Source organism: Pollicipes pollicipes, unplaced genomic scaffold (genome assembly GCF_011947565.3).
Source record: "Pollicipes pollicipes isolate AB1234 unplaced genomic scaffold, Ppol_2.1 Scaffold_7261;HRSCAF=8764_pilon_pilon_pilon, whole genome shotgun sequence".
Classification (NCBI taxonomy): Eukaryota; Metazoa; Arthropoda; class Thecostraca; order Pollicipedomorpha; family Pollicipedidae; genus Pollicipes; species Pollicipes pollicipes.
The window spans coordinates 12,371,017-12,396,940 of record NW_023597054.1 but is presented as its reverse complement, the minus strand read 5'-3'; the positions used below and the strand labels follow the sequence as shown (position 1 = coordinate 12,396,940).

The following is a 25,924-nucleotide window of genomic DNA, read 5'->3' as shown; positions in this document are numbered from 1 at the left end:
CTGCACCACCCCTGGGAGCCATTACTCTCCAAGCCGACGGACCAAGACATGAACCGTGGCAGGCATTAGTGTCCGTTGAGAGCATGTGCCAATACAACAAGGCCATTCTCTGGCTCCCCAGTAAGGAAGAGTTTGTCATACAACACGACTTTAACACGGACCTGGAGTGCGTGGGGGTGCTGAGGCAGGAGTTTGACGAGATCCAGAAGAGCGAACCAACCTCGCTAGAGTGCCCGACTGTAAAGGTCACCCACCTGATCGACAATGTGCCGTGCGTGCTGAGCGTGCCGTAGGCCGTGCCAGCCTCGGCTATGGGTTCGTCATTCGCGGGACACGGTAGATGGCCCAGCCTGACCGGGCAAATGACATGTCGCAGGCGGCTTTGAAAGGTCCGGTTGCCCTAAAGCATGTGCACTGAACGCCTCTTGGGCTGGGACAGCGGCCAATCTAGATGAAACTACTGCTGTTCGTATCTCAGCACGCACCATTCGTCCCCTCAGCGACAATGGCCGCTCTGACAGGCGATCCAACGCTTCCCTTGGCGAAAGCTTAGTTCTGCCCCTGTCGGCGTGCCGCCACTCATATACACTCGGCCAAGCGTCCAGACAATGCCGGTGCCCGTCCGACGTGGCTGTTCAGCTGTGAAGCGTGTCAACATATGGACTATAACATATAACAAGGACTTATGATGTGTCCATGTTATGTTGGACATCGAAATATCTTTGGGCCTCCGGCTCTACTGGGAGACCTGTAATCGCTGCAACACAGTGACAATAGTGCAATGGAAAGCTTCTATTCTGGCGCCATTCCTTTACTCCGCGCATTTTAAACCACTTGAACGTTGTAACATACAGCAATGGCTAGTAAAGTTTAACAATAATATGGGACGGACTTTTAGGTTTTTCAATGTACACGCATTTCAGATCCTTGTCCTTATATGTAGACTGCGTCGACATCATGCCACATGCGCGCGACACCCAGGTCCTGATCTCTGGGAGGCCTGACAACATTGGTTTTCTTGTCAGCTCAAGGAAAAAAATCGCGTAATCTCTCTCCAGGTGATTTGGTAAAACAGCATGCAAATTAAGACACAGAGAACAAGGCTGATAGCTCCAGGATCTCAACAATGCTTTCAGTGATTTCCAGCCGTCAGCATTCAGTTCGTGGGTGTCATGGACTGGCATGGGTGTGCTCCCACCGCGGAACCTGGGTGCAATGTTCGTCCAGCATATCCCATTCTCGGCACACACCGACGATGCCGCGCGGCGATGCACCGACGTGCTCGATGATCTCAGTGACAACAGGTGCAGCCTGCTAAGTCCACTTTGGCCACCAGAAAAGTACTCAGGAGATCACTAATGTACGTGATATCCGCCACCACTATTGTACACGGAGCGTGCAGTAGCAGGCAACTGGTACAACTACAAAAGGTTAGATGTCGCAGCCAAGCTTATTTCCGAACAAAAGAATTTCGGCCATGTAATTTATGTTCTTGAATGCTTGCAGCCACAAATATGCACCATGTCCACGGCCTCACCTTCGTTCACAAGATGTTGGCGATAGGAGAGCCGTTATTCGCGACATAATTGCCACACACGCCGTTCACCATCGAGCCACTAGGTAATCGCATTGCCTTGCAACTCCCCCCGATACGGCCCGGGCCTGGGGAGCGAAGGTTTACGTGTTCGAGCGTGACTGTAGTCAGTGACTTGCCTTCAGGCATCTGTGCATTGGGCCCAACAAGCTGTAAAACCGAGGTGCAAAACCACATGGTGAGGCGTCAGTGAGGCCATGTCCAGACGTCCGAATATTCCATACCCGTTGTTATGTATGGCGAAATACATTATTTACGCTGTTTGTGGGCATGGACCTATTGATCTATTATTTTATCTTTGCTTGACTCGAGGCTCAGAAAAGCCGTGCTGAACGGAGCTGTTTTACAGAGTGTATAAAAAGATATTGGATTAAAGAAATAAGCAAATGCATGCATAGAATGTTCCCGCATTCCAAGACGAGTGTTATTTGGTACTTTAACGCAAAACGCATTAGACATAGCTTCAGCTAGGCCATAAATAATAGCTCATGTGAGAAAAAAATGTGGAGGTTCACTGAGTCATTTCCTCAAGACGGTTTACAAATGATGCATGAACGGCGGTCTCTGTCGGACCTCTAGCCTCTGGGTGATCCCTGGTCTGCTGGGAGAAATAGTTCTTTTGTGAATATCTGATACATATTTTAGGCGAATTAGTTTTCTGAAATTTGCAGCATCATCCTAAGGTTACGGTTTGGACAGCAAAAGCTGCCCCGTGGGCTCCGTTTACTCTCAGAGAGCAGCGTGGCCTTCGTCCCGACAGCCTCCTGCCTCGCAACCTTTCTGGAAAGTGCCGTTTGCTGCCAGGGAGCAACGTGGGCTTCGTCCCAACAGCCTCCACCCCTCGCAACCTTTCTGGAAAGCGTCCTTTGCTGCCAGAGAGCAACGAGGCCTTCGTCCCAACAGCCTCCTCCCATGAGTAACCTTTCTGGGAGATATGCCGTCCTCAGCGAATGTTTCGCTGAGACACCGGTGTTAACGGCACTAAGAGTACAGCCAGCCGGATGTCAATAACGAGGTGTGCGGATACTGCGATGCTGCGGTTCTGGTCACAATGCATCACGTAAGATCACCATGGGTATGCATATTTCGAAATGACTGGGAGGGAGGGGGGGGGGGGTAGACTCGTGGAAGTTGAAAAAACGGGACAGGTGCAAAAACTTCGCCTTAGGAAAAATCCCAAACACATTCAAACATGCCCATATTTATTTCCAACCATTTGCCAACCAATTACTCAAAAAACAACCCTCACCCGCTTTATTTCAAGCGTGGGCCGAGCAAAACGCCCGTCACTTCAGTGGCATGAGAGACACAAGTTGATTATAACAGGTTTGCGAGTTGACCTGGCCCTTCGGGGACAATGCAGTTGTACTTCAGCACGTTCACCACACATTCGGAGTTCCATACACCCGCCCGCATACAGCCGGCCTAACCACCTCTGGATGCATACAGCCGGCCCAACTACCTCTGGATGACACTGGAAATGGCCTAACTCTCGAATTATTAAATCACTTTGGCAGAAAAATGCGTTTCAGATGCAGTACCTGTGCAGCGCTTGCTACGCCTACAAAAGTAAAGCAATGGAGCACATTTGGAGACTGTTGGTTGCATTGTCCGAGGAATGAGGATCTTTGGCATCAGATACGATGATGTAAAGCCATAACTACAATCCCTGTGCATTGCTTTGCGATCACATGGAATTTGACGTTCAAGACAGGGCATCGTAAAATAGCATCCATAAGATGGTACTGATGACTCGTTCTTCGCCAACAGACTATGACACTAACTGTAATGACTAACTAATGTAACCACAAATTAGGCTGATCGAACAAATAAAACTATCATTCGTTTTGACTGAGGTATGTAGATCACATATATATATATATATATATATATATGTATATATATATCAATATATTGATATATATATATATTATAATAATATATATATCCTTTCTCCTAGTCACTTGAGGTCTGTATTATATACGCGTAATAATTTTTTGCAACTGCACTGCAAACCACTTGCGTTGTAAAACAGCACCCAGGTCACCGCACCTCCTTCTACCTGCCGTATTGAGTCGATCATGACAACGAACCTGCCCGGGGGAAACGCTTCTGATGCGCTGACATATCAGATCACGTCGTGGAATCTCAGCGCTTCCAGCAGCTGCAAGAATGATTGATATTGATAGTCAAATTCTCGTATAGTCGATGCTAATCACATCAGCACTAATTGCCCAGCATTCACGGCTCGAAAATGACGTATTTGAATGCTCAGGAGTGACGTCTCAGTGAATATGACCCCCACGAGCCCGTACTGGCTGTAGATGTTCAGGGCATGCGATGTCAACTGCGTCATAAAATTCTCGCACACCAGCTTCTTTTTGAACACAGGACACTGGGAATGAGCGAAATTTGCCTGAAGTTGCGTGGCGTGGCCACATCTAAAATCAGCCCCATATGTGATATCTGCCACTTTCATGGCAGTGGGCAAAATTAATGTTGATAATACGCAGTAACGCTGGCGTAAGAACTAGTGAGGCTGGAGATAAGCAGCAATCAAACCTGATGCCCAACTCATCTTTTAATCCAATATGAGTCCAGAAGTTGCATCTGATATGGAAAGAGTGAAGCCATGCCTCGAAGCGGATGCAGTCCAGACACGGAACTGGGCATAGGATAGACCAAGAACACCTCAGCAAAAAAGAACCCTTCGGAAAATCCTACGCCATTTTATGCTGCACCCGTTTAACAGTGGGCAACTGCGCCCTAAAGTAATTCAGCCAATATAATTATGTGGTCCCTCTGTATATTCTGCAGTGGCCTGTGAGTTGCCTTGTGACACGGCCACTGCTGGTCGCCATCTCTTAAGTGTAAAGGTTCCGAATTAACTCATTTTAACCTTTGAATGGTGACCTTGAGGACTGCTGGACACGTCAAGTTTTATCGATATAATCAATGCTTGCTTGACAACTTGCTTAACTAGAATCTTTCTGGTATTAGTAGAGGTGAATTATGGACTAAGAGGTCCCAATTCAAAACGCGCAAACTACGCCCTGCTCCACGGCGCGGTTTTCATGCAAGACGGCTGTCACCATCCGGTTTTTTAGCGTAATATAACTTCTCTCCGACTATTCATAACATATCTCCTTTTTAGTCAAAGGTAGGCGGGTTGGGTGCTATTATGGAAGACCAACACCGTCAGTAGGGACCGGCTACCAAAACATTCAAATGCGGTTTAGGGAGGAGAGTTTTTTCGAAGTTTCATTTCATAGCTGTGTTTCAATACGGGCGTTTTGCGACGTACATTCATTGCCGCAAGTAACCCAGCGGCGAGCGTGCAGGGCGCCTTCTATATGAACCATCTTGCCGCAGTATTTGTGCCTGACCTACTCGTTTGTACGTCTATTGACACTGTGAAATCATACCCGAGGAGGCAGGCCAATGCCCTTTTCTTGCTTGTGTCCGAGTCCAGTCACGTATCTGAAAGGCACGTAAGAGAAAATGCAAATACGATGAAAGCTAAAACATACCGCGCGTCAAACAGAAAGAAAAGCGTACAGTTCAGTCAGCAACCACTCTCAGAGCAACACAGGCGAAGGTGGGCGCAGTTCATGGACAAGCACTTTTTATTCGTCGCCCCATCCTGAACAAACCGCTAACACAGACCATACTAATGTAATCGGTCAGCCAGGTGCTGGTGAGTGCTCTTTCCAGGCTGCCAAACTGACGCCTGACAGCCGCGGAGTTACGAATGTGCTGACAAGGACAGAAGGTGGCCCCAGATGAGTCCTCTGTTGTGAGCTCACCTCCCATAACTGAGAAAAGCCGGGGAATGGTGTGAGAGTCTCCAGCTCTATCGTGCCGCCCGACAGTGTGCAGCAGCGCTGCAGTATGATACGCAAGTCACAGGGCCTAAGGCAGTTCAAGCTTCTCCCGCCACGACCAATATGTGGTCGGATTTTCTTGTTAAAATAGCACGGAAAGTTGGCTAAACTGATGCTGTGAACTGCAAAAACCATAGCAAACGCATACGAGCGCCAAAATTACGACATACGGTCATTAAGAAATGAGCCCTTTGAGGAGATATGCTTCGGAGTTTAAAAGGTGTGGGACCAGATTTGGCGGGTGTCGATGAAATGGGCAGAAGAGAGGCCAGAGACGATCATTGGAAAGCCTGGCTGTTACAGTATGAGAGCGAAAGCTTCGCTCTCTTGGGCTGCGGCAATAAGCCTGACATTCGGTGCGTGAATGGATAAATACTTTTCGAACAACTTGACATCAATGTAGTGATGAAGCTGCCGTTTCATGGGCGATTCAGTGTGATCACACACATCGACACATTCGCTAAGATCAACCGAGCAAGCGGCGGACTTAGTTTTGGCTTCGTTCATGAAGGCTATAAGTTTCCCGCGACGCAAAAAAGAGGCGTCAATTAACATTAAGTGGTGATGTCTGAACCCATGCTGAGGCGGGAGTAGAGAAGATTGTTGTACAGGTATTTACAAGGATGTTGGCGATTTTTTCTCCATGATCTTATTGATCATGACAAGAACAGCAATTGAGCGGCAGCTGGAAGGTTTGTCCTTGATCACATGGCATCGGTAAGATTCATAGAATGAGCCACGTCGCATTTCTACGAGCGCATCATTCACTCGTTTTCCCTCATTTTTCCCTTATCCTGCATCGTCACGACACCTCGTTTGTCCTACATGGCGAACCACATGCACTAGCCGCAACGAGTGGGCTGAGTGTCCCCGAGTGGGGAGCCCGTCCGAGCGCGAAGCGCATACCCCGTATAGGGATCCCTGAGCGGGCTAATTGTTGGCGGATGGATCTCCAGGGACATGAAGCTTTGCCCCATTATTGTTCACTCTGCTTCGCCCCACAACCCTGAAATGGCCATTGCTGGCCGAAAGAGCTCTAATGCAATGTAAGCAAAAAAATTAAAAAGCTAGGCATATCGCTAAGAGTTAGGCATGTGTTTGAATATTCCATAGCAGAGCTGGAATGATCAAACTACATTTTCAAAACCCTAGTGCATAAGCTGTCCAACCCACAGAGGGGCAGATTTTTCATTATGGAAGCGACGTGTCTTTGAGGCCTCCAGACTAATGGGATTCCAGAGTAGAAGCGTAAACACGGTTAAGCGTTGCGAACAACAGACAGGTTGGCTAAGCAGCTCGGAACTATTGGGACGTATCGACAGCATCACTCGTTAAACGGTCCGGGCGTCGGCACCGCACCCATCCACAAAAGCTGCCTCTCTCTGGCCTGGGTCGATAGCAAGGCAGGTTCATTTGAGAGCTTCGTGGGCAAGTTGCCCAGCTGCCTCCCGCCCCTTCTCCATAGCGACGTCACTGGGCAAAGCACCAGAACACCTCATTTTCTCAGCATGGTCTAGTCACGATAAAAGTCAGGAGGTAGAGTAAAGCGCCGCCGGAGAATTTGGCAGAGTGCCAAAAATACGCAGTGGTATTTGCGATCTTGTTCCATAGCGCCAGCGCAGCCATCGCAAACCGGTATGTCAGTCAGACTAGCTGACGGGCGCAGACTGGCGGTGCCGGAGTCCTCGGCGACGCCAGCGGTCTGAATGGGCACAGCTGCGGCCGACGACACAGCCGGCCGCTGGGGAGGCCGGCGCCTGCGTCAGCTGTCGGCCCGGCAACACCGACACCCCTCATGCGCCATGACGAACGTGCTCATCGGCCAAAAATGTCCGTGCGTGATATATAAATATAGCGTTTGGCAAACCTTACCGGAAATGACACACGCGCCGTGGAGATAGAATACCGCTGCTTTATGACGACTCTGTAAGCATCTGTTTCGCTTTGATAAATGAAAACGTCACTCCAGCACGTTTTGGCTATTCTACTGATGCAAGCGACAAGTGTTGGGAGCTCGCTAAATCAGACAGGCATGACGCGCAAAAAGCCAACGTTCAATGGAATACGAACTTCCCGTCAGCTGGTTTGTGCTCCTTTTGCATTGTCTTCAGTCTCAGAACCAGTTGGCCTCAGTTTGCCTACTCACTCCAGGATAGCATTTTCTATATTTAACCCATGGAGGCTGAACCGTGGTAATCGCTTGGGCGTTAAGCCCGGATCCAGTGACCAACATTCTCCGACAACAATCATTAATATTTTTCCGATTACTTGACCTCAGTCCTGCAAACACAAGCCGCCAGCTAGTCGAGTTCGTTGGCTGTATAATGACTGCGGCTTGCCAGGCCAAGCCAATTCTCAGCCAGGACCTTTTATGAACAGGGGGCCCGATCGCGCCAACACCAAGGATAACCCGGGCGCTACAAATTACTCGACATTGCCACAGCTCTACAGCAGGAGTGCCGTTCTATACCCGATCATGACAAGTTTGCACGAAGACTAAATCTGGCCAAAACCGTGGCACCTTAACAAGACGAGACCGAGGTCATCAAACAGACCCGTCTGCACGACCCCGGCCTGATGTGGAACTGATATCCAGCCAACACCGCGAAAGCATCCGCGTTCTGAATTTACTACGAGTTTCGAGAAGTGCTGCCGAGTTTTAATCAGTGAAGCATATCCGTCAAAAGTCGCATCGACTAGTATTGCATGATGACGTGAGTTGCTACCCGCAATCCATGGCTTTCCTCGAACTTCGTAGTGAGCTCAGTGGTTCCTAGACAGCGCTTTCATTTCGTAATAACGCTGCCCCGAGCCATCAGGCATATGTACCTTGCCCGCCCTCTAATGCAGCGTTTGGCTTATCTAACCCGCAAATGACTCACACTGCCGATGCATAACGCTGGTGCATTTTGACCATTGATAGAGCACCTGTTTCGCGGTGGTAAGTGTACGTTTTTCACCAGCACCTTTTAACCCTTTGATCATTCTAATGATATCAGTGAAAGGTACCTTAAAGGCACGCGTCCTCTCTTACTGTGCTATTTATTGACAGCAATTTATTTAAAAATTTTAAGTATATCGCTTGGATTAGACTGGATCAGGCCAGCTTTGAAGGACACGAATTAAGGTTGGATCAAATTTGAAGATTGTGCATCCTACATGGATTGGAAAAGAATGAAGAAGTGAGATGTAAATTTAAAAGTACTAAACGCACCCACGTATGCTCTTTTTATCTTTAGCCAAAGCTAAGCTGAAGTTCAACAGGCTGCATCCGAATGATTGGAGCTTGTCGCGCTTTTTGAGTCTCCATATTTTTCTGAACCGCCTGAGTATTGTGCAAAGGAACGAACTTCAAATCCTAAAGTAAACTCAAATAGTTTTGAAAGAGTTCCACACACGATCGCCCACGGCTCTTCGGGAAACATTTTTCAAATGACTGGTGGCACTGGATCTGGTTTCGACTTTGGAAAACCTGCAGATGGGCAGGCAGGTGGCTTGGGTTTCAAATTCGTGCAGTGGATTGAACTGAATCCTGCAATTTACGATCACCTCACTAACAGCCACGGCATACTTTGAAGGATCAACGAGCTCTGCTCTCACATTTACAAACTTTAAACGGTTGGGACCTCACCAGGTTAATACCAGCAGAGTCCTGATGTTGTCAAGCAGCCCAACAGACTGTTGTCAGCCTGTCGTTACAACGTCAGGCGCGTCATCCTCCCGTCGTTATGACATCAGGCGCGTCATCCTCCCGTCGTTATAACATCAGGCACGCCATCCTCCTGTTGTTATAGCGTCAGGCGCGTCATCCTCCCGTCGTTATGACATCAGACACGTCATCCTCCGGTCGCTGTAACGTCAGGTACGTCATCCTTCTGTCGTTACGCGGTCAACGACAGCACCGTAAGCCGCAGGCACCGAGCGTACCCGGAAGACTTGCGCCGGGCGAGCGTCATCACACGTCGCCGCCGGAAGTTGAGAGTGCAAGTGACGGCCGCCGGCTCCAGCTGGACTGCGGTGGGCGGGGCGGGGCGGGCGGGGTTTGCACGCCATGTCCGGCTGCAGGTGGTGTGGGGAGGGGTACAGTGTCGGCACGGCTTCTGTCTCGGGTCGGAACCCGTCTCTTGCGCTCACTCGTCGGTGTGCCGACCCGCGACGATGTGGAGATGTCGGGAGGCTTGGGTTGTGTTCACTGACACCCCGCGGGCTGTAATGGATCGGAGAGGGAATGCGTCAAAACGCGCGGCGAAGGCTTGGACGGAATTTGAAAAAAAATAAGCGGCCCAACCAAAATAACTGAAGATGCACAAGTCATTTGAGCTGAAATAGTGATCCCATATGTTACAATGACACGTGGCATTGTACGCGGAGGCACGTCTTCTGGTTTTTTCTTTACAATTCACTGGAACATGATGCGTTGGTACAATTTAATGCCACATAACAAATGTATCCTGCTGTGCAATGGAATGGATTTAATTTAAATCTGTGACGAATACGCATTGACTGATAGATTGTATTTGATATTAGCGGATTGCGTCGGACCGAATACTGAAAATGCAGTTCATGATGAGCTTCAACGCCGGACATTTCTACGCAATTATCGCGCACTTATCGTTGACTGCAATAACGACTGGAAGGGCATTGGCACACCACCTGTAATAATCGAGCGCCAGTGCTGGATAACACGTCTATTGACAGGATGCTCTTCTTCTTATAAAAGAGGCACAGTCTGATGGTGAACTTCGGTCTGGGATTTGCATGCCTCATGCACTGTCACATCGAAACGACCTCCCTGAAAATGTAATACGTAGCTCCAACATTTAGGCAAATTTCTAGGCAGCATTTATTTAGAAATCGTGAGAAACCGTGACACATTGACCCCGATTTGGCATGACGTGTTGTGACGTCATGACGCCGTCTGGCGTCATCCATTCGTGATCTCAGCCGACCACAAGGGCTGCCAGCCGCCCACCTGTCACGTGCATACATCACCTGCCAGCAGGCCTCTTATGAGCCGCGTCAGCTGCCAACGGCCACCCGTAAGCAGTCTGCCCGCCCGCCGCATCAGCCAGTGACAGTTGGGACCGGGAGCGCGCGCGCCCGATGCCCTCCGCGACAAACAGGCCGTCAGCGCCAGCCGGGACCCCCGACGGTATCCAATAGTCATGTGGCCGGGCATGCCCAGAATGCGGTCCGCTGGCCTAATATTAACCTGCAGGCCGGGCGCGGGAGGCGGGTGGCACGCACGTGTCGCCGCCGCGGACCAGCCGCGAACGGCCGGGTCGGGACCAGGTGCAGTGCGGGGAGGGGAAGGGGGGGGGGGAGCGGGCCTGAGCGCGCCACTAGACAGAGTGGGGAGGAGATGAGACATGGGGAGCGGCTGATGTAACGCTGCGGCTGCTCATGAAGGCAGTACGTGGTAGAGTGCGTCATGTGTATTCGCTGATGAAGTGGTCAGGCTCTCCACCATGGTAACTGCAGAGAACGGAAGGCCTTCTGTGGAAGAGATGAATGCATTATGATACAGGTCAGCATCATCAGTGAGCTGGCTGTTCTGGCCTGGTAAGAGCCCTCACAAGTCCGGGCTTGATTTACAAATCGTGTCGCGTGACACCGACTAGCCGCTGTGCTAACGTGGTTTACTGCCCGACAAGTGTTTATTTGGCAGCAGTGATGCATTCGTCAGTTCCTCATTTAGATCACTTTTTGCCGGGTCAGGCAAGCCACCTGTCAGTTTTGCTAGGTTAGACCAGGAACAGAATTTGCGGATGCAAATTCGAACACAAATGCACTTTTAATCACCACTTCTTTCACTGCTCGCAACCGACGAGAAACATCGATGACGTCAAAGGTGTTGGCCGTCTACCCGCGCCTGGAAATGCTTCAGCCACACAGCCGATCCGCGGCTTTAACACTGGGCATACCTCCAGTCAGGTTATTGACATTTCCCTGTGAAAAAGCATTCGGCCTGTCTGATCTCGACTTAACATTTTTGCGGGCGGAAATGGGCAGAGTGCGGCTAGGACCGAATCGGTTCCCGTCGAAGCCGCTCTGGCAGCCGTTCGCTGTCCTGAGGTCATGACGCCATGATCGATGCATACCGAATACACAATTACAAGCAAGCAGGTTTATGAATGGGCGGAGGCTGAGCCATTTAGTTCATTTGCATGGACCGTTCGTCTTCACAAAGCAAGCAGGCCACGGCACTGCGGGACTTCTAGAGCTCTGAGTCTGAGGACAGAAAGGCACAGTGCCGCACCGCGGGTCAAAATCGAACATGGTGCTGCGGGCAAAGCACTGAACATTGCCGTATACACACAGAATGTTTGACGTGCGTCAGCTCGGGTACAGAGGACTTATATCACTTGGGACTGGACTCTGTCACTTCGGGAGATTTAGTGGGTGGTTAGCCCGTCCAAGTAAGGCAACTCCTGCCGAACGAGTCTCCTTTCTATCTGTGATGTCCTGATTTCTGAAGTCTGGCCAAACTCATTTAGGAAGCAATCTGTCCGTCTGAAAATTTTAGGACCAATATCTGTCTTGTGCGGCACCGAAGTTCCTCTAAACTTGACATTCGATACTTCATGCCAGATTGGAAACCTGAAGGTGGACACAAATGTTCGTACATTTCTACCTGGTCAGTGAGAGAAGTGTTTGCCAAAGGTGAATTCAATACCACTTCTTTGTCAGAATTACCTTTGAATGTGATGGTCGTAAAACATTTATATAAGAAACACCTTCAGCTCCTGATTTTTCGTCATGATGAGTTGAAAGTTCTTCTGATGGGTGAATAACTTTCAATACATGCGCAATAGCATACTATGCAAGATATCCTTTAACCTTTGCTCGGACATGCTTTGCGTAGGAGAAACAAAACGTAGCAATCGGGAACGGCTTAATGAACACCAAGGAGACCGGGTTCGCGGAGAACATGTACACCACAAGGAGTACACATGGTAGATCGGTAGACATGCATGGAGCATAGCGCAACAAATGCCGACTTGAAAACACATGAAGTTTAGCAACAGGTAACGACAATGAAAAACTAAAGATCGTAGAATCGCTGCACATCCGGAGTCATTGTCCCCGGCTGAACGTACAAACTTCATCATGAGACCTAGTTTAAACAACATTTTAGGTTACCTGCACGTTACAGACGTTTAAGCAATGTTCGCAGTGGCTGATACGCGGTAAGCAACGTTGCTTCCTAATTATCTGTCTCTGACTTTGTTAACTACCTGCTTAGCTGTCTGCGTTTTCTTTCAACTTTTGATGTTGACTGTACACGTGGAGATGACAGCTTTGGCGATTTACCTTTTTGACGTCTTTTAGCGGCAGTGTCTGCGCACATTGAAAATGTTTTCTGGTGTCACGTGTTTGTTTTCAGGTGTATTTGCTGAAACTCTCTAGGCATTTGTCACTCCTAAAGGTGAACACAGCTTGAAGTATTTAGGACTGTCGAGTTAATGAAGGCCATTAACCCAACATAAGAACTCATTGAGTCATGCAGCCTTCTGAATACGGTAATTCTGTGCACCCGTTGACCATTGCAGGATCGTAGAATCTAACTGTTCTGTTCGATGTAAGTGGACATTGTAAATTACACGTTAAATGATGCATAATAGACAAGGTATGACGTCAATACCCCCACCAAATAATTCCGCTAGAGACCGCCGCGCTCAGTGGCCACCCTTGAACGCTCCGGCGGTCGGGCGCCGGGCATACCCCCACCAAATAATTCCGCTAGAGACCGCCGCGCTCAGTGGCCACCCGTGCCCGCTCCGGCGGCCGGGCGCCTGGCATACCCCCACAAAATAATTCCGTTAGAGACCGCCGCGCTCAGTGGCCACCCGTGCCCGCTCCGGCGGTCGGGCGCCGGGCATACCCCCACAAAATAATTCCGTTAGAGACCGCCGCGCTCAGTGGCCACCCGTGCCCGCTCCGGCGGTCGGGCGCCGGGCTTGCCGCCGTGGGGAAGATGGTGAATGATCCAGCTGAAATGGGTGTACGTGTATAACCAGTCACATATTCTAAAAAAAAAAACACTCAGCCTCGAAGTCACCATTCATTTCTCGACAAGGAGGGGATAAACACTTACAGATTTGACTATTTTTATTTCGGTTCAAATCAGGTTGCGATAACAGATTTCGTCCAGTTAAACACCACCGGACCGTATAAAATCACCTTTGTTTTAAAGGAACCGGGTTTTCAGTCATACCAAATAATGTCACAATACCCCGCCCGTCATGATGCACAAATTGAAACGGAGGATGCGATTATATTGCTTTAAAACTATAAAAATAAAAACAGAGCCGGTCACGCTTGCAATGTATGAGCAGCACCGCTGTAAACGAAATATGAGTTAGACCCAAATGTGCATACAGCACGATCGAAGTGCACTTTACAAGCAGAACACATACAGTGCAGGTTGCAATCATCACCCAATGCGTAATCCGCAGTTTGACATGCATCGAAAGAATTGCATGTCATGTTGCAAAAATTAACCCCGGTAATTTTTAGCTCAGTATTTGTAGTTGTAATATGGTGTAATCCTCTTAAGCATATATATATATATATATATATATATATATATATATATATATATATGCCTCACTGGGAAACACACAGCATGCTTTTACAATATACTTACAACATGTTTTCCAGTGCACCTCATGTGAATTAAAATTGAATTATCATGTTACTGGCGTGAAACGTATTTTAGCGTAAAACGACGCTAGGAGATATTCACACGATTATTCGTCAGGTATTCGGGCGTTGTATCATACAATGACATTCATTGCATGCGATGTTGTCCCGTTACACTTGAGTCTGCCATTTCGTTCGCTGTTCTTGTAAAATTCAATTATCATATGTAGGTGCAAATCGATAACACATACCGCGTCTCAGACTTCCTACTGACAAATGTGCAACGCAACGGATGTTGGATTACACCGATTAACCCTCAATATTGCAAGGCGGATAGCACCTCTCATTGCTTCGAATTTTGTTCGCACAATCAATCGATTTTCTTAGCTTTCAGCAGACATACCTAATTCGATGCATTTAAAGCTTTCAGTTCCAAATGAGCCATTCTTTACGAAACCAAAGCAACATAAAAGCTGGCCGTGCAATGGCACGCAGTAAGTAATGCAGTAATGCAGTAATGACGCCAGGAAGCAGGGTTCATGGCAACGTAGGACATTGGAGGAAACAGATGGATTCAACATCTGTGTAGATCTACAGCGGCACTGCCTTTCATAAGATGATTGCCATTTCGAAAGTCGACCGAGGTAAGTGACAAAAATGCAGTGACATGGGGTGACCTGAGTTGACCTTTTCTGAGTTCGCGAAATCTGCCTCTCGAAGTTGTTGGCAATGCCCTCCTCGACTTCAACATCCCAATGCAAAGGGGATGTGTCGTGCCATTGTATTGTTCTGAATTCCAAGCATTGAGTGTTTGCAGGGGACGGAGGCTATCACCAAATGGGATACAGTCATGATGCATTATACATTATGCACTATACACTAGGGCACACTGGGATAAAAATACACGGTTTAGACACGTAAAACACGGTGAAGGCACCACCAACAGTACACGTATTCCTAGTAACACACGCTTGTGCAGCCGCCCCAGAATGCGGTGTCCAGCCCAGCTGCACTCAGCGGTGCAGGGTTTACCTGCAGTGCTTCAGCACCATTTGCACCTCCCCGTCCTGAAAGTTCAAACAGCGCGAGCATCCGACACACTTGTCATGATTCATTTTCTCTTCCGCCTGGTAGCAAAACCTCCCCAATGCACCGAAGCGCGCCGCTATCTCACCGACATGACCGGAGGCATGGCATACCTCTGGTCGGAATAGTCAATGATAGTGCATAATAGGGCATAGCAATCCAGGACCGTCCGACGCATGGGTAACATGCGTATTGTCTACCAGGGACATCTTGTGAAAAAAGAAGAATCGCACGGAATCTGAAACGTGGTTCACAGCTTTAAGTGCTCGGATGTGCAATCTCAAAAGGACGGTTCTGAACAGAGCATGACTATCTGATTGTGATGACATGCTCCGTGGCTGTGTTGTTCGCCGCAGTTTGCCTAAAACCCAGCCAGATTGGGACTGGTGGGGATTTCTGGCACAAAACAAACAACATAAACGCAGCCGTTATTCGACTTATTGTGGGATGCAGTGACAGGTCGCATATCACTTGTCACGCCACCGACTTGAAACAACATCCCAGCTCAAGAACCCGACTCCGAAGAGTTGGGCTGTCCGCCAGAATGCCGTGAGCATCTGGCCGCAGGGAAGCCGGGTCTGCCGTGACTGGCCACCATTCTCCGTTCGTCGCTTATGAGTTTGCACGACGGCGTGTGCCGTCAATGCGTCACCAGCTGTGACAGGCGCGGCGGCAGGGCGTCCGTCATGCGCGGCGGCCCGAGCGCCCCGGAGCCGCATTCGTCAGCCGAATTGACGGCCCGTGCCAGCTCGGGCGCGCCGCGGTCGCCTCGTGTTGCCCTCCTGAGCGCCCGTCGGGCGTCGCAGTCTCCCGCGGCCGCCACCCCAGCCGCGGCTGCTCTAGCGCTGAGCCCTGGTACTTAGTGGCACGCAGAGGTACAGTGCTCGCACGAACGACGCGCTCACACGCACAGATACAAGTCAAAGCCGTACGAGCAGCGCGCGCGCACTCATGTAAAATGAAGCGCTTACGCAACAGAGCACACACCCACTGCACCAGGAAGTACATGCTCACTTCCTAACGCATGTACGAACGCGTTGCAAGCCGACGACAGCGTTCCACTGGTGCTTAGATCTCGAGCCAACAGTGCTAGATGTGGGGTTCGGATCCTGAATCCCATGGTGTTTGCTTCTACCACAGAGACAAAGACTACAACAAGTGTTTCATTTCTTCTTGGCACAGCACGATTGAATTACAGCGCCCGGGCGTGGGATTCAGCACATCCATCAGTAAGCCTCTCCGGGCAGCGGGCACATCGTCGGAACCTATAAGACCTGTCAACAAGATCCACGGAGCCCAGGTGAGGTTTCCCCGGAGGCGTCCGTGGTGTCCACGGATGAAACTACCGAACTTTAGGAAAACCCTCTGAACCCACCCCACGAGCTCACTGAGCCTTCAGCTAAAGCGATCCGACCAGTGATCGACTCGGTTGGCGACGGCCCAACGAGGCTGGGGAAGACGGCTGCAGCCGCTTTCACCGCCGGCTGGTCCAATCGCGCCCCCAAAAAGCCGAACACGCGGCTGACGGCCCCGATGAGGCAAAACACGAGCAGAGCGGGCCAGCTCGACTGTTCTGGGGATCGAGCGAGGCTGGCGAACCGCACGGAGAAGCCCCCAACGTCTGCTGCCACCGGGCAGAGCACCAAGACAACGTCAGACCGTGCGCCCGGCCGGCTGCAGCATGACGTCGGAATGCACCCGGCCGACTGCGACATCACGTCAGACTACGCCCGGCCGGCTGCGTCATGACCTCAGTCTACGCCCGGCCGACTAGCTCTGGTGAGATAACGCCCGGCCGGCTGCGTCATGACGTCAGACTGCGCCCGGCCGGCGACGTCATGACGTCAGACTACGCCCGACCGGCTAGCTCTGGCGAGATAACCTCACCGGCACGGGAGCGATTAGACACGCTGGACGAGGAACCCAGCAAGTAATGAGCTACTGGGAACGGGTATGCATAACCACGGCGAAGGGTAATCTGCCGGCCTTTGGCAACTGTTTGCGCTTGAAGCTCTGCATTGACGTGCTAATTAAGCTTCTGATTGGCACCATCGCTGGGCAGCAGCTAGACGATAACTGAAGCAATGCTTGAGACAAGCCGAAATGCCTTCTGCAAACATCCCATCATCATCCTCAGTTAACTACCTCCGGCAGACGTAGAGCACATTCTAAAACGTTGATATTTCATAAAGATAGAATACGTTTGATACAAAAGATGTCAGACAAACATATATATATATATATATATATATATATATATATATATATATATATATATACGCTTGAATATCATGTACACTGATGCCCTACACTAGGGTGACTGAAAAAGATCATTTACTAAAAATGAAGGAAATAGATCACGGTCGGCTGCAGAAGAGTAAAAGACACTGAATTCGAAGTACAAAAACTTTACTTTGGATTAAATTTAGATATATTCGCTTTCGTTGGGAAATGTAAATGTTATAGACTGTGAAGCAAAAACTGTTGAGGTTTGACATAGAACACAATTGTTGTTCGAGAAAAATGATCATTCTCGAGACATTTCCATGCCAACGCATGAAACACAGTGAATGCGTACCGTGAAATAAAGAAATGTGAAGCCATAACCACTATTCCATCGATAAAAATCAGTTCAGCTGATGTTTTCGAGGACCTCGGCTGGTGATGCATACCTGGAGGCGTTTTAGAACTGGCACGGTCGGCTTCCTCTGGATCGGGCGCTCCTGATCTGGCCGCTGCCATCACCAGTAGACTTCACCGTTTACGTGGCTCGGTGTACGGTATGCGGCGCTCCTGATCTGGCCGCTGCCATCACCAGTAGACTCCACCGTTTACGTGGCTCGGTGTACGGTATGCGGCGCTCCTGATCTGGCCGCTGCCATCGCCAGTGGACTCCACCGTTTACGTGGCTCGGTGTACGGTATGCGGCGCTCTCGATCTGGCCGCTGCCATCGCCAGTGGACTCCACCGTTTACGTGGCTCGGTGTACGGTATGCGGCGCTCCTGATCTGGCCGCTGCCATCACCAGCGGACTCCACCGTTTGCGTGGCTCGGTGTACGGTGGCGTGATTCGTTCATCGTGTAACTCTCCCTATATCTCCCTGCCTCTCACTTTCTGTCAAGGCGCAGCTGCTTTATGCACATAACATCTGCATTATGAATTTGCGGACTCGCTCCCATTGTGTACGGTGGAGAAGTGAACGTCAAGAACCGCCTGGCAATTTGAGAGATCCGAAATAGCGATTCGACTGCGTGGTTTTGGCGGCGTATTACTCTTCGGTCAATAGGGCCAAATGACCTCTCATCCATAAAGACGTCCCATGCAGAATTTCAATAGCGATTGCTTCGCCACGTCTAGCAGTTATATTTGTGTAGGTGGTATCGGTGATGGTGAGTGGGGACTACCACAATTCCAAAGATCATACTTCCATATTGTCAAAAGATGCTTCTCGCACTGCCAAGCATTGCCATGCCATTTCTAGTCGACTATGGGCGCGTGTGCAGGGGAAGGAAAGCGCACCTTCGCTTTCCGGAAAGTTGTTTAAAATGTGCCCCGTACATACTACACTTTTTCCAACAAAAAAAAAAAACACAAAACGGGTAAACCAGATTCCATTTCGTCGTTGAGTCGCTTTTTCGCGCAGCATTGCCAGGCCGCCTACAAGCCGCTGGGTTTCGTTCTGTGGACGCCTTCCCCACACCAAGTCACCGCTCGTGCCAAATATAGGTTTAAAATCAAGTGATCACATGAAATGCATGTTCGCCAATCACAAGTAGGCTGAAAAATAAGGCAATAAACTGAAGCGCTACACACAATGTTTGTCAGATGGCGCACTAGTTTCCCCGCCCTGGTGCCAACCATGCCCGAGTAGATTCTCACTCGCACTGTTCTACTCCCAAAGCCCCTAGCAGCTTGCATTACAATAGAGGTAAATCGCTTTATTTTCTAAGTTTGCCCTCAAGGAAGGTCTCTAAGCGTGAGATCGGAGGGGGACTCAACAAGCGCTGCGAATATTTGCCGCAGGAGATATCAGACAGCGATGAGTTGCTGACGATACGGACACTCCCGGTGACGTTGGTCAGAGCTGCACCAGCGGCGTGCACCTGACTGGCTGAGATGTGACTGGTCCAATGTGACACTTGGACAGAAAATGAAAGGAGGGCGACAAACTGGCCGAATACCCTTGTCACCCTGTACTTTCCGGTGCCACGGCTCAGCCCGTCAGACCCTGGGTGGGTGGTCGGCGGGTATCGTCTTTTTCTTGGCTAGGGTTGGGCGAGAGTGCTCTCAGCCCTTGGCTAGGGTTAGGCGGAAGTGCTCTCAGCCCTTGGCTAGGGTTGGGCGGAAGTGCTCTCAGCCCTTGGCTAGGGTTGGGCGGAAGTGCTCTCAGCCCTTGGCTAGGGTTGGGTGGGTTCGGCGGAAGTGCTCTCAGCCCTTGGCTAGGGTAGGGTGGGTTTCGGCGGAAGTGCTCTCAGCCCTTGGCTAGGGCTGGGCGGAAGTGCTCTCAGCCCTTGGCTAGGGTTGGCGGAAGTGCTCTCAGCCCTTGGCTAGGGTTTGGGTGAGAGTGCTCTCAGCCCTTGGCTAGGGTTGGGCGGAAGTGCTCTCAGCCCTTGGCTAGGGCTGGGCGGAAAGTGCTCTCAGCCCTTGGCTAGGGTGGGTGGAAGTGCTCTCAGCCCTTGGCTAGGGTTGGGCGGAAGAGTGTTGGAAGAGCTTCGTCGTACATTTTCGTTGTTTGTTTTCCAGCTAACACCAATGGGATCAATGCTAAATCTCAGAAAGTTGGGGGGTCAGCCTTCTGGCCCTTAGTTCCTTCGCCCTGCCAAGGGACGACCAATCCGCATTCCAACAGCCCCCCAACCAATTCCACAGCGCCACACAGTGCAGCGCCACCCCCGCGCGGCATGACGCACTTCCACGAGGGTCACTTCACTTGACGCACGAGGGTCAGAACGCTGACCTTTCCATCCGGGTCCCGTGGGTATATGAATTGGCGACGTTTGAGTGTTAGTTGCAGGCGCGCTGTGCGGAGTCCGCTACCTGGCCGCAGCAGCCGGCCGGCTGACCTTTCGAGCTCGCCTTACCCGTGTCTGCCGAGGCGGCGCCGGGTCGGTCGTGCCGCTGCTGATTAGAGCATTCGATTGGTTATAAAACACCCAGAGGCGTGATACTCTTCGGCGAACTTGGCGCACTGCTGCCACCATCATTTGGAAAATCTTCGTTGGAGTGAGAGAAGGGAGGGGGGGGGGGGGAGGAGGACTGCTACGACGCAGCTGTCAGAAATGTTATGCACGAAGCTTTCTTCAACTTCAAGAGACTTTTTCAAGTGGCTGCTGGAAAAGCGGGTTAAAACTGCCGCTAATATTTGTTTAGAGCATCTACGCAGTGTTGCCCCGCCGGAAATCGATTTCGGGACATCCAAAGTGTGGACGTCGCCCTGATGCAATCAATGATGACTCTATGACTATTGCGATTGAACAACAAGCGCACCGTACCTCCACTGAACGTTACACGCTTGGCGCACTGGCGCACTTTAAGGTAAAAGCAAGCACGCACGGTGTTCGCTGCACTAAGACATGACGAGAACGCCCACACTGGGGATTGTGCCCGGGGCTGAATACCGCTGCCAGCGATCCAGTGTCCCAACTAGGCACCTACAGTGATTGGTACGAAGAGCTGGGAGAACGCACCAGGGGAAATCAGCGCCAACAGATCCAATTGGTACGGGTATTTGATGAGCGTGTTCTGGTACACGATAGAGCAAATACCGTAAACGCTTCAAAGTTTGATCTAGCGAATTTTAAGGAGCCCAGATGAGCCCAGGAGATATGAAACGATTTCATTCAAGCCCATTTGATGCAGTCGGGTATATGAGACTCATAGGTGCGGGCTCTATAGCTTTATACGGGAGGGAGGGGGGGGGGGGGGGAGAACAACGTTCTCTTAAGTCCGGCGTCAGGGGCACTGTAGTTCATAAAGGTGAGAAATAAGAATACCTCTGAGACCCAAGGCCGGTAAAGCTCTCTTGCTTTGCTGAGGACCGTTGATTAAAAAAATGAATCAAGTTTATGATGCTGCAGAAAATGCAAAAAACAACTCACACGGACAAAACGCATTAGATGCAGTGATATTTCTGAACCATCATCACCATTATTAACGTGATGATTAGCGAATGCACGGCTGGGATGGCACCTGGACTTAAGACTAGAGCTGCTTCTTTTTGAGATATGGAAAGCAAGCGAGGGAACCCACCCTACACACAAATTTGAAAACCTGTCCTGACCTTTCTCTGACCTGTCTCATGGCTCTCAAGAGACCTTATTTTTTCATTCCAGGCACACATACTTGACCATATCATAATATAAGGGACACCACAAGAATCTATAACTCTACAGCTATCTATTTCTTCACCTGTTGTTCCAACATCCAGCGAAGTTATTGTATTTTATTATTTTCAAGATTTGGAGCTTTGGTTCATTTTGAAGAGACCGCTGAAAGAAATGCCTGCAATCCTCGTGGTCCAGGCATGCAACCCTCTTGTCTGAGACAAAATCCTTTTGGTCGTTCAAAAGGCTATCAATATGGAATGGCCAGGCAATACCTTGGATGGAAAAAATCAAAGAACTTCGACCAGCATAAGCATGCAAAAAAAAGACTGAATTGACACTTGGGTTCATGTGAGATTTTCCAGTCATATCTATCTATCTATTCTGTATATATATATATATATATATATATATATATATATATATATATATCTATCTATCTATCTATCTATCTATCTATCTATCTATATATATATCTATATATATATATATATATATATATATATATATATATATGTGTGTGTGTGTGTGTGTGTGTGTGTGTGTGTGTGTGTGTGTGTGTGTGTGTGTGTGTGTGTGTGTGTGTGGTGTGTGTGTGTGTGTGTGTGTGTGTGTGTGTGTGTGTAAGAATGCCTCTCGTAACCAAACCTTGGAAATCAAAACCCCAAAGGCAGCAAGTACTTCAAACCAGCCAAGTTGTCAATCCCACAAAAAAACATCAGTAAGACAGTAGTATTAGCCTTATTCCCCGGAAAAACCAGAGAAATAGAGATATAGTTAGGTTGCTATTTCGGCAACATGCTTTTCTCGAAACAATAGCAGAAGCGAATTCAAAATTCCCTGCCGATGGTCCTACTCGATTTTTCAGGTTATTCTTTTTTCAAACGGCAAGCCACAGTTTTTACTGGACACCAACATTCAGAGGATGAAACAAAGAGCGATTGCCAGTCATTACCAAGATACAGTGTCTATCTAAGAATTAGAATGCCCGGACATAAGTGTACATACAAACGAATTCAAGCAAAAAGGCATTACGCATCACACGTCATTCAAACATAGAAGCAAGTTGAAGTAAACAGGTATCGAACATCGCGCACCAATTATACATGCAAACGGTTTTAATTAAACAGGCATCGCACATCACGCGACAGGCATTACTTGCACACGTTAACGATTTTAAGCTGGCACGCAGCACACATAGAGGCACATATCACGTTTGCATAATTGGCCATGATGAGCCCTGTATGTTAAGATTTGGTCGCCGACTTTTCATAAGAATAGATTCACTGATTTTACTGTCTGGGTGGCCCTGTGCTCTGTAGACAACTTTGAGCTCTGAAAGGGGCACAGGGTCCATACGTTCCTAGATTTCAGCCTGGGCATGTTTTGTCCAAAATGGTTACCGAAAGGGATATTCCCTGTTTTATTTTGGCGTCTCGCAGGTGTTCATTATATCTCAAACGGATACGGCGCATGGACTCCCCGACATAGACCATGTCCATCTCATGTTTTTCACACCGTTTACACTTGATTTCGTAAACAACGTTTTTTTCGCGCCTCCTACCACACATTCCCTACAGTAGCGGGTATTCTCCGCAACTTTTAGGTAGAATGTTGGAAGAAGTAAAAAAGTCTAGAGCGCGTGGGAGGATGGGTGGTTGGAGGCGGTAACGCGTCCTATCGGCAGACGGTTTCTTAACGCTACCTTACATAGATGTGCATTTGTTTCGGAAAATCAAACACTGTTAAAAGATCAAAACTGCGCATACGTGTGGCTTGAGAAAAAGACAAAAGGCTTAAAAAGTCCCTGGTGAAATCTCCCATCTTGAAACCTAAGTGCCCGGGTGGAAACAGATGTCATTTATACAGTTCTGGGTTTCAAGGGGTTTGCGCGCAAAAAAATCGTTGTTTACAAAATTAAGTGTAAACGGTGTGAAAAACATGAGGTGGACATGGTCTATGTCGGGGAGTCCATGCGCCCTGTTCGTTTGAGACATAATGAACACCTGCGAGACGCTGAAAACAAAACAGGGAATGCCCCTTTCGGTAACCATTTTTGGACAAAGCATGCTCAGGCTGAAATCTAGGGATGTATGAACGATATGCCCCTTTTAAAGCTCAAAGTTATCTACGGAGCACAGGACCACCCAGACAGGAAATTCAGTGAATCTATTCTTACAAAAAGTCGGCGACCAAATCTTAACATACAGGGCTCATCATGGCCAATTATGCGAACGTGATATGTGTCTCTATGTGTGATATGTGCTAGCTTAAGATATTTTACATGTGTAAGTAATGCCTGTCGCGTGATGTGCGATGCCTGTCCAATTGAAACCGTTTGCATACATAATTGGTGCGCGATGTGTGATGTCTCTTTACTTCAGCTCGCTTGCATGTGTGAATGACGCGTGATGCGTGATGCCTTTTTGATTGAATTTGTTTGCATGTACACGCAAGTCCGGGCATTCAAATTCTTAGATAGGCACTGTATCTTGGTAATGGCTGGCAATCGCCCTTTGTTTAATCCTCTGAATGTTGGTGTCCAGTAAAAACTGTGGCTTGCTCTTTGAAAAAAAAACTGAAAAATCGGGTAGGATCATTGGCAGGGAATTTTGAATTCACTTCTGCTATTGTTTCGAGAACGGCATATCGCCAAAAATCAACCTAGCTATATAACTCCTGATTTTTCCGAGGAATAAGGCTGCTACTAGTGTCTTATCTATGTGACGAAAGTTCCTCACTAATGCACTGAACGACTTATAAGAATAAAGTATGCAATTATAATTATATAATAATAAAGTAAGAATAAATTGATGTATGCAATGAAAAATGCCCGACCTCACATATTAAAACATGTGAAACGAATATCAAGAACAACATTAGTCACGGGCAACAGGTACCACAAGAACACCTTTCCAATTGCGTAGGTAGCACATGGTACCTTAATGGCTGACTACGGCTGTCTGAGCCTAGTAACAAGCTTAGAGTTTTCTTACAAAGCTGTTCTTTTAATTCTGGATCTATACTGCTGATGCCTTTGGTATGAGGTACACATGATGCTGGCTAGCCTCGGCATATTCCTGCCACATGACAGTCAGCGATCGACGCAGAAGGTACGCATAGCATCTAGCGACAGACGAGTAGGGCATAAATGACCTCATGCCTTGTCCATGAACAGCTGATGATCCATTCAACTGTGACTAGCAAATGCACTCTTGTCCATACGTTACGTAAAGGCCATTCTTAGATAGGCATCCGAGCCCCTCTGTACAGGTGACAGCAAGGACCAACCTTGCCCATCTCCTTGCACCGATTTCGTCCTTCCTGGCGTTTATTCTGAATCTTTACTATGGTGGTTCGGTGATCGGTGTCTTCCTGTGGCTTTCCTTCTGACTAAAAACAAACAAATCAGAGCACGCACACAGTTGAAAGCGTTGCGTTATCAAATTACCTAATTTGCAGGCAGGGCCTGAGCTGCGGAAGACTGGATTAGTATCTGCTGTGTATTTCGTAGGATGTTTTGGAATTCCAATGCAAGGCCATGGTATCAATGCAGTCTAGGTATTGTGTGGTGTTTGCTATTTGAACGTGTCCTGTGTAGTTGCATCAATCAGATGCGCAGAAAAGCCATTGCGTGATTGCATGCGACTCGTGTTATCCGTAACCCGTGATTTCTTTGACAACTGGTGTGCAAAATCGAAAGCTGTAGTTCTGCAACATATGCTTGAGTGAGCTGAGCAGGGAGAAATAGTTAAACTGGTAAGGTTGCTGTGGGTTAAAGCTGGAACCCGTAAATTGCATAGAAAGCACTCATGCCAGCATCTACCATTAATATCAGATCACTTCAGAATGGTTGTTGCTCTTGTGCTCAGGTAATTGCGCCTTTACTGCAGGTGGTACAGTTATCAAGCCGTGATAGTCTACTATTGAGGCCACATCATGTTATTGATTATCTATTTATGCGCATTGCATAACTGGAAAGCTTTACTACGAAAAAAACTTCACCATTTTATCAATTTTGTTGAGACAGATAACCTTTTCCATAAACATATACAAATTTGTGGTTAGTAAACACAGGTGTTGGAGCTGTATATGTGGCACATCCACCAAAAACCGCAGTGTAGCCAGCAATAAGCGCCAGAGGCCGTGCAGGCTTTTAAGCCCGCGTGTTGCGGCCCTGTGAACTCAAAGGTGGCAGCTCTGTTCATGGCCGACTTTACCGTGTGGTGCTGACGGGCGCTAAAACACACGCCATAACCCCCTTCAGTGACAGCACCGTGTCCACGCTCGGAATGACCTGTGCAGCTGTACCCCGTCACTCCCCCATACCTCTCTCCGACCTCGCCGCAGCGTTTTGTGGAGCGGTGTCAGCTGATGGGCCGACACGCCG

General features: G+C 48.9%; 1 protein-coding gene across 1 annotated transcript in view; it reads left to right on the top strand.

The window, feature by feature from the left end:
* The first annotated feature begins 83 nt into the window (after positions 1-83).
* The window catches only part of LOC119113043 (EF-hand and coiled-coil domain-containing protein 1), a 48,914-nt gene continuing 23,073 nt past the window's right edge, over positions 84-25,924 (top strand). The window contains exon 1 of the mRNA XM_037237362.1: positions 84-266. Within this exon, the coding sequence (XP_037093257.1) occupies positions 84-266 (183 nt within the window). The remainder of the gene's footprint in view (positions 267-25,924) is intronic.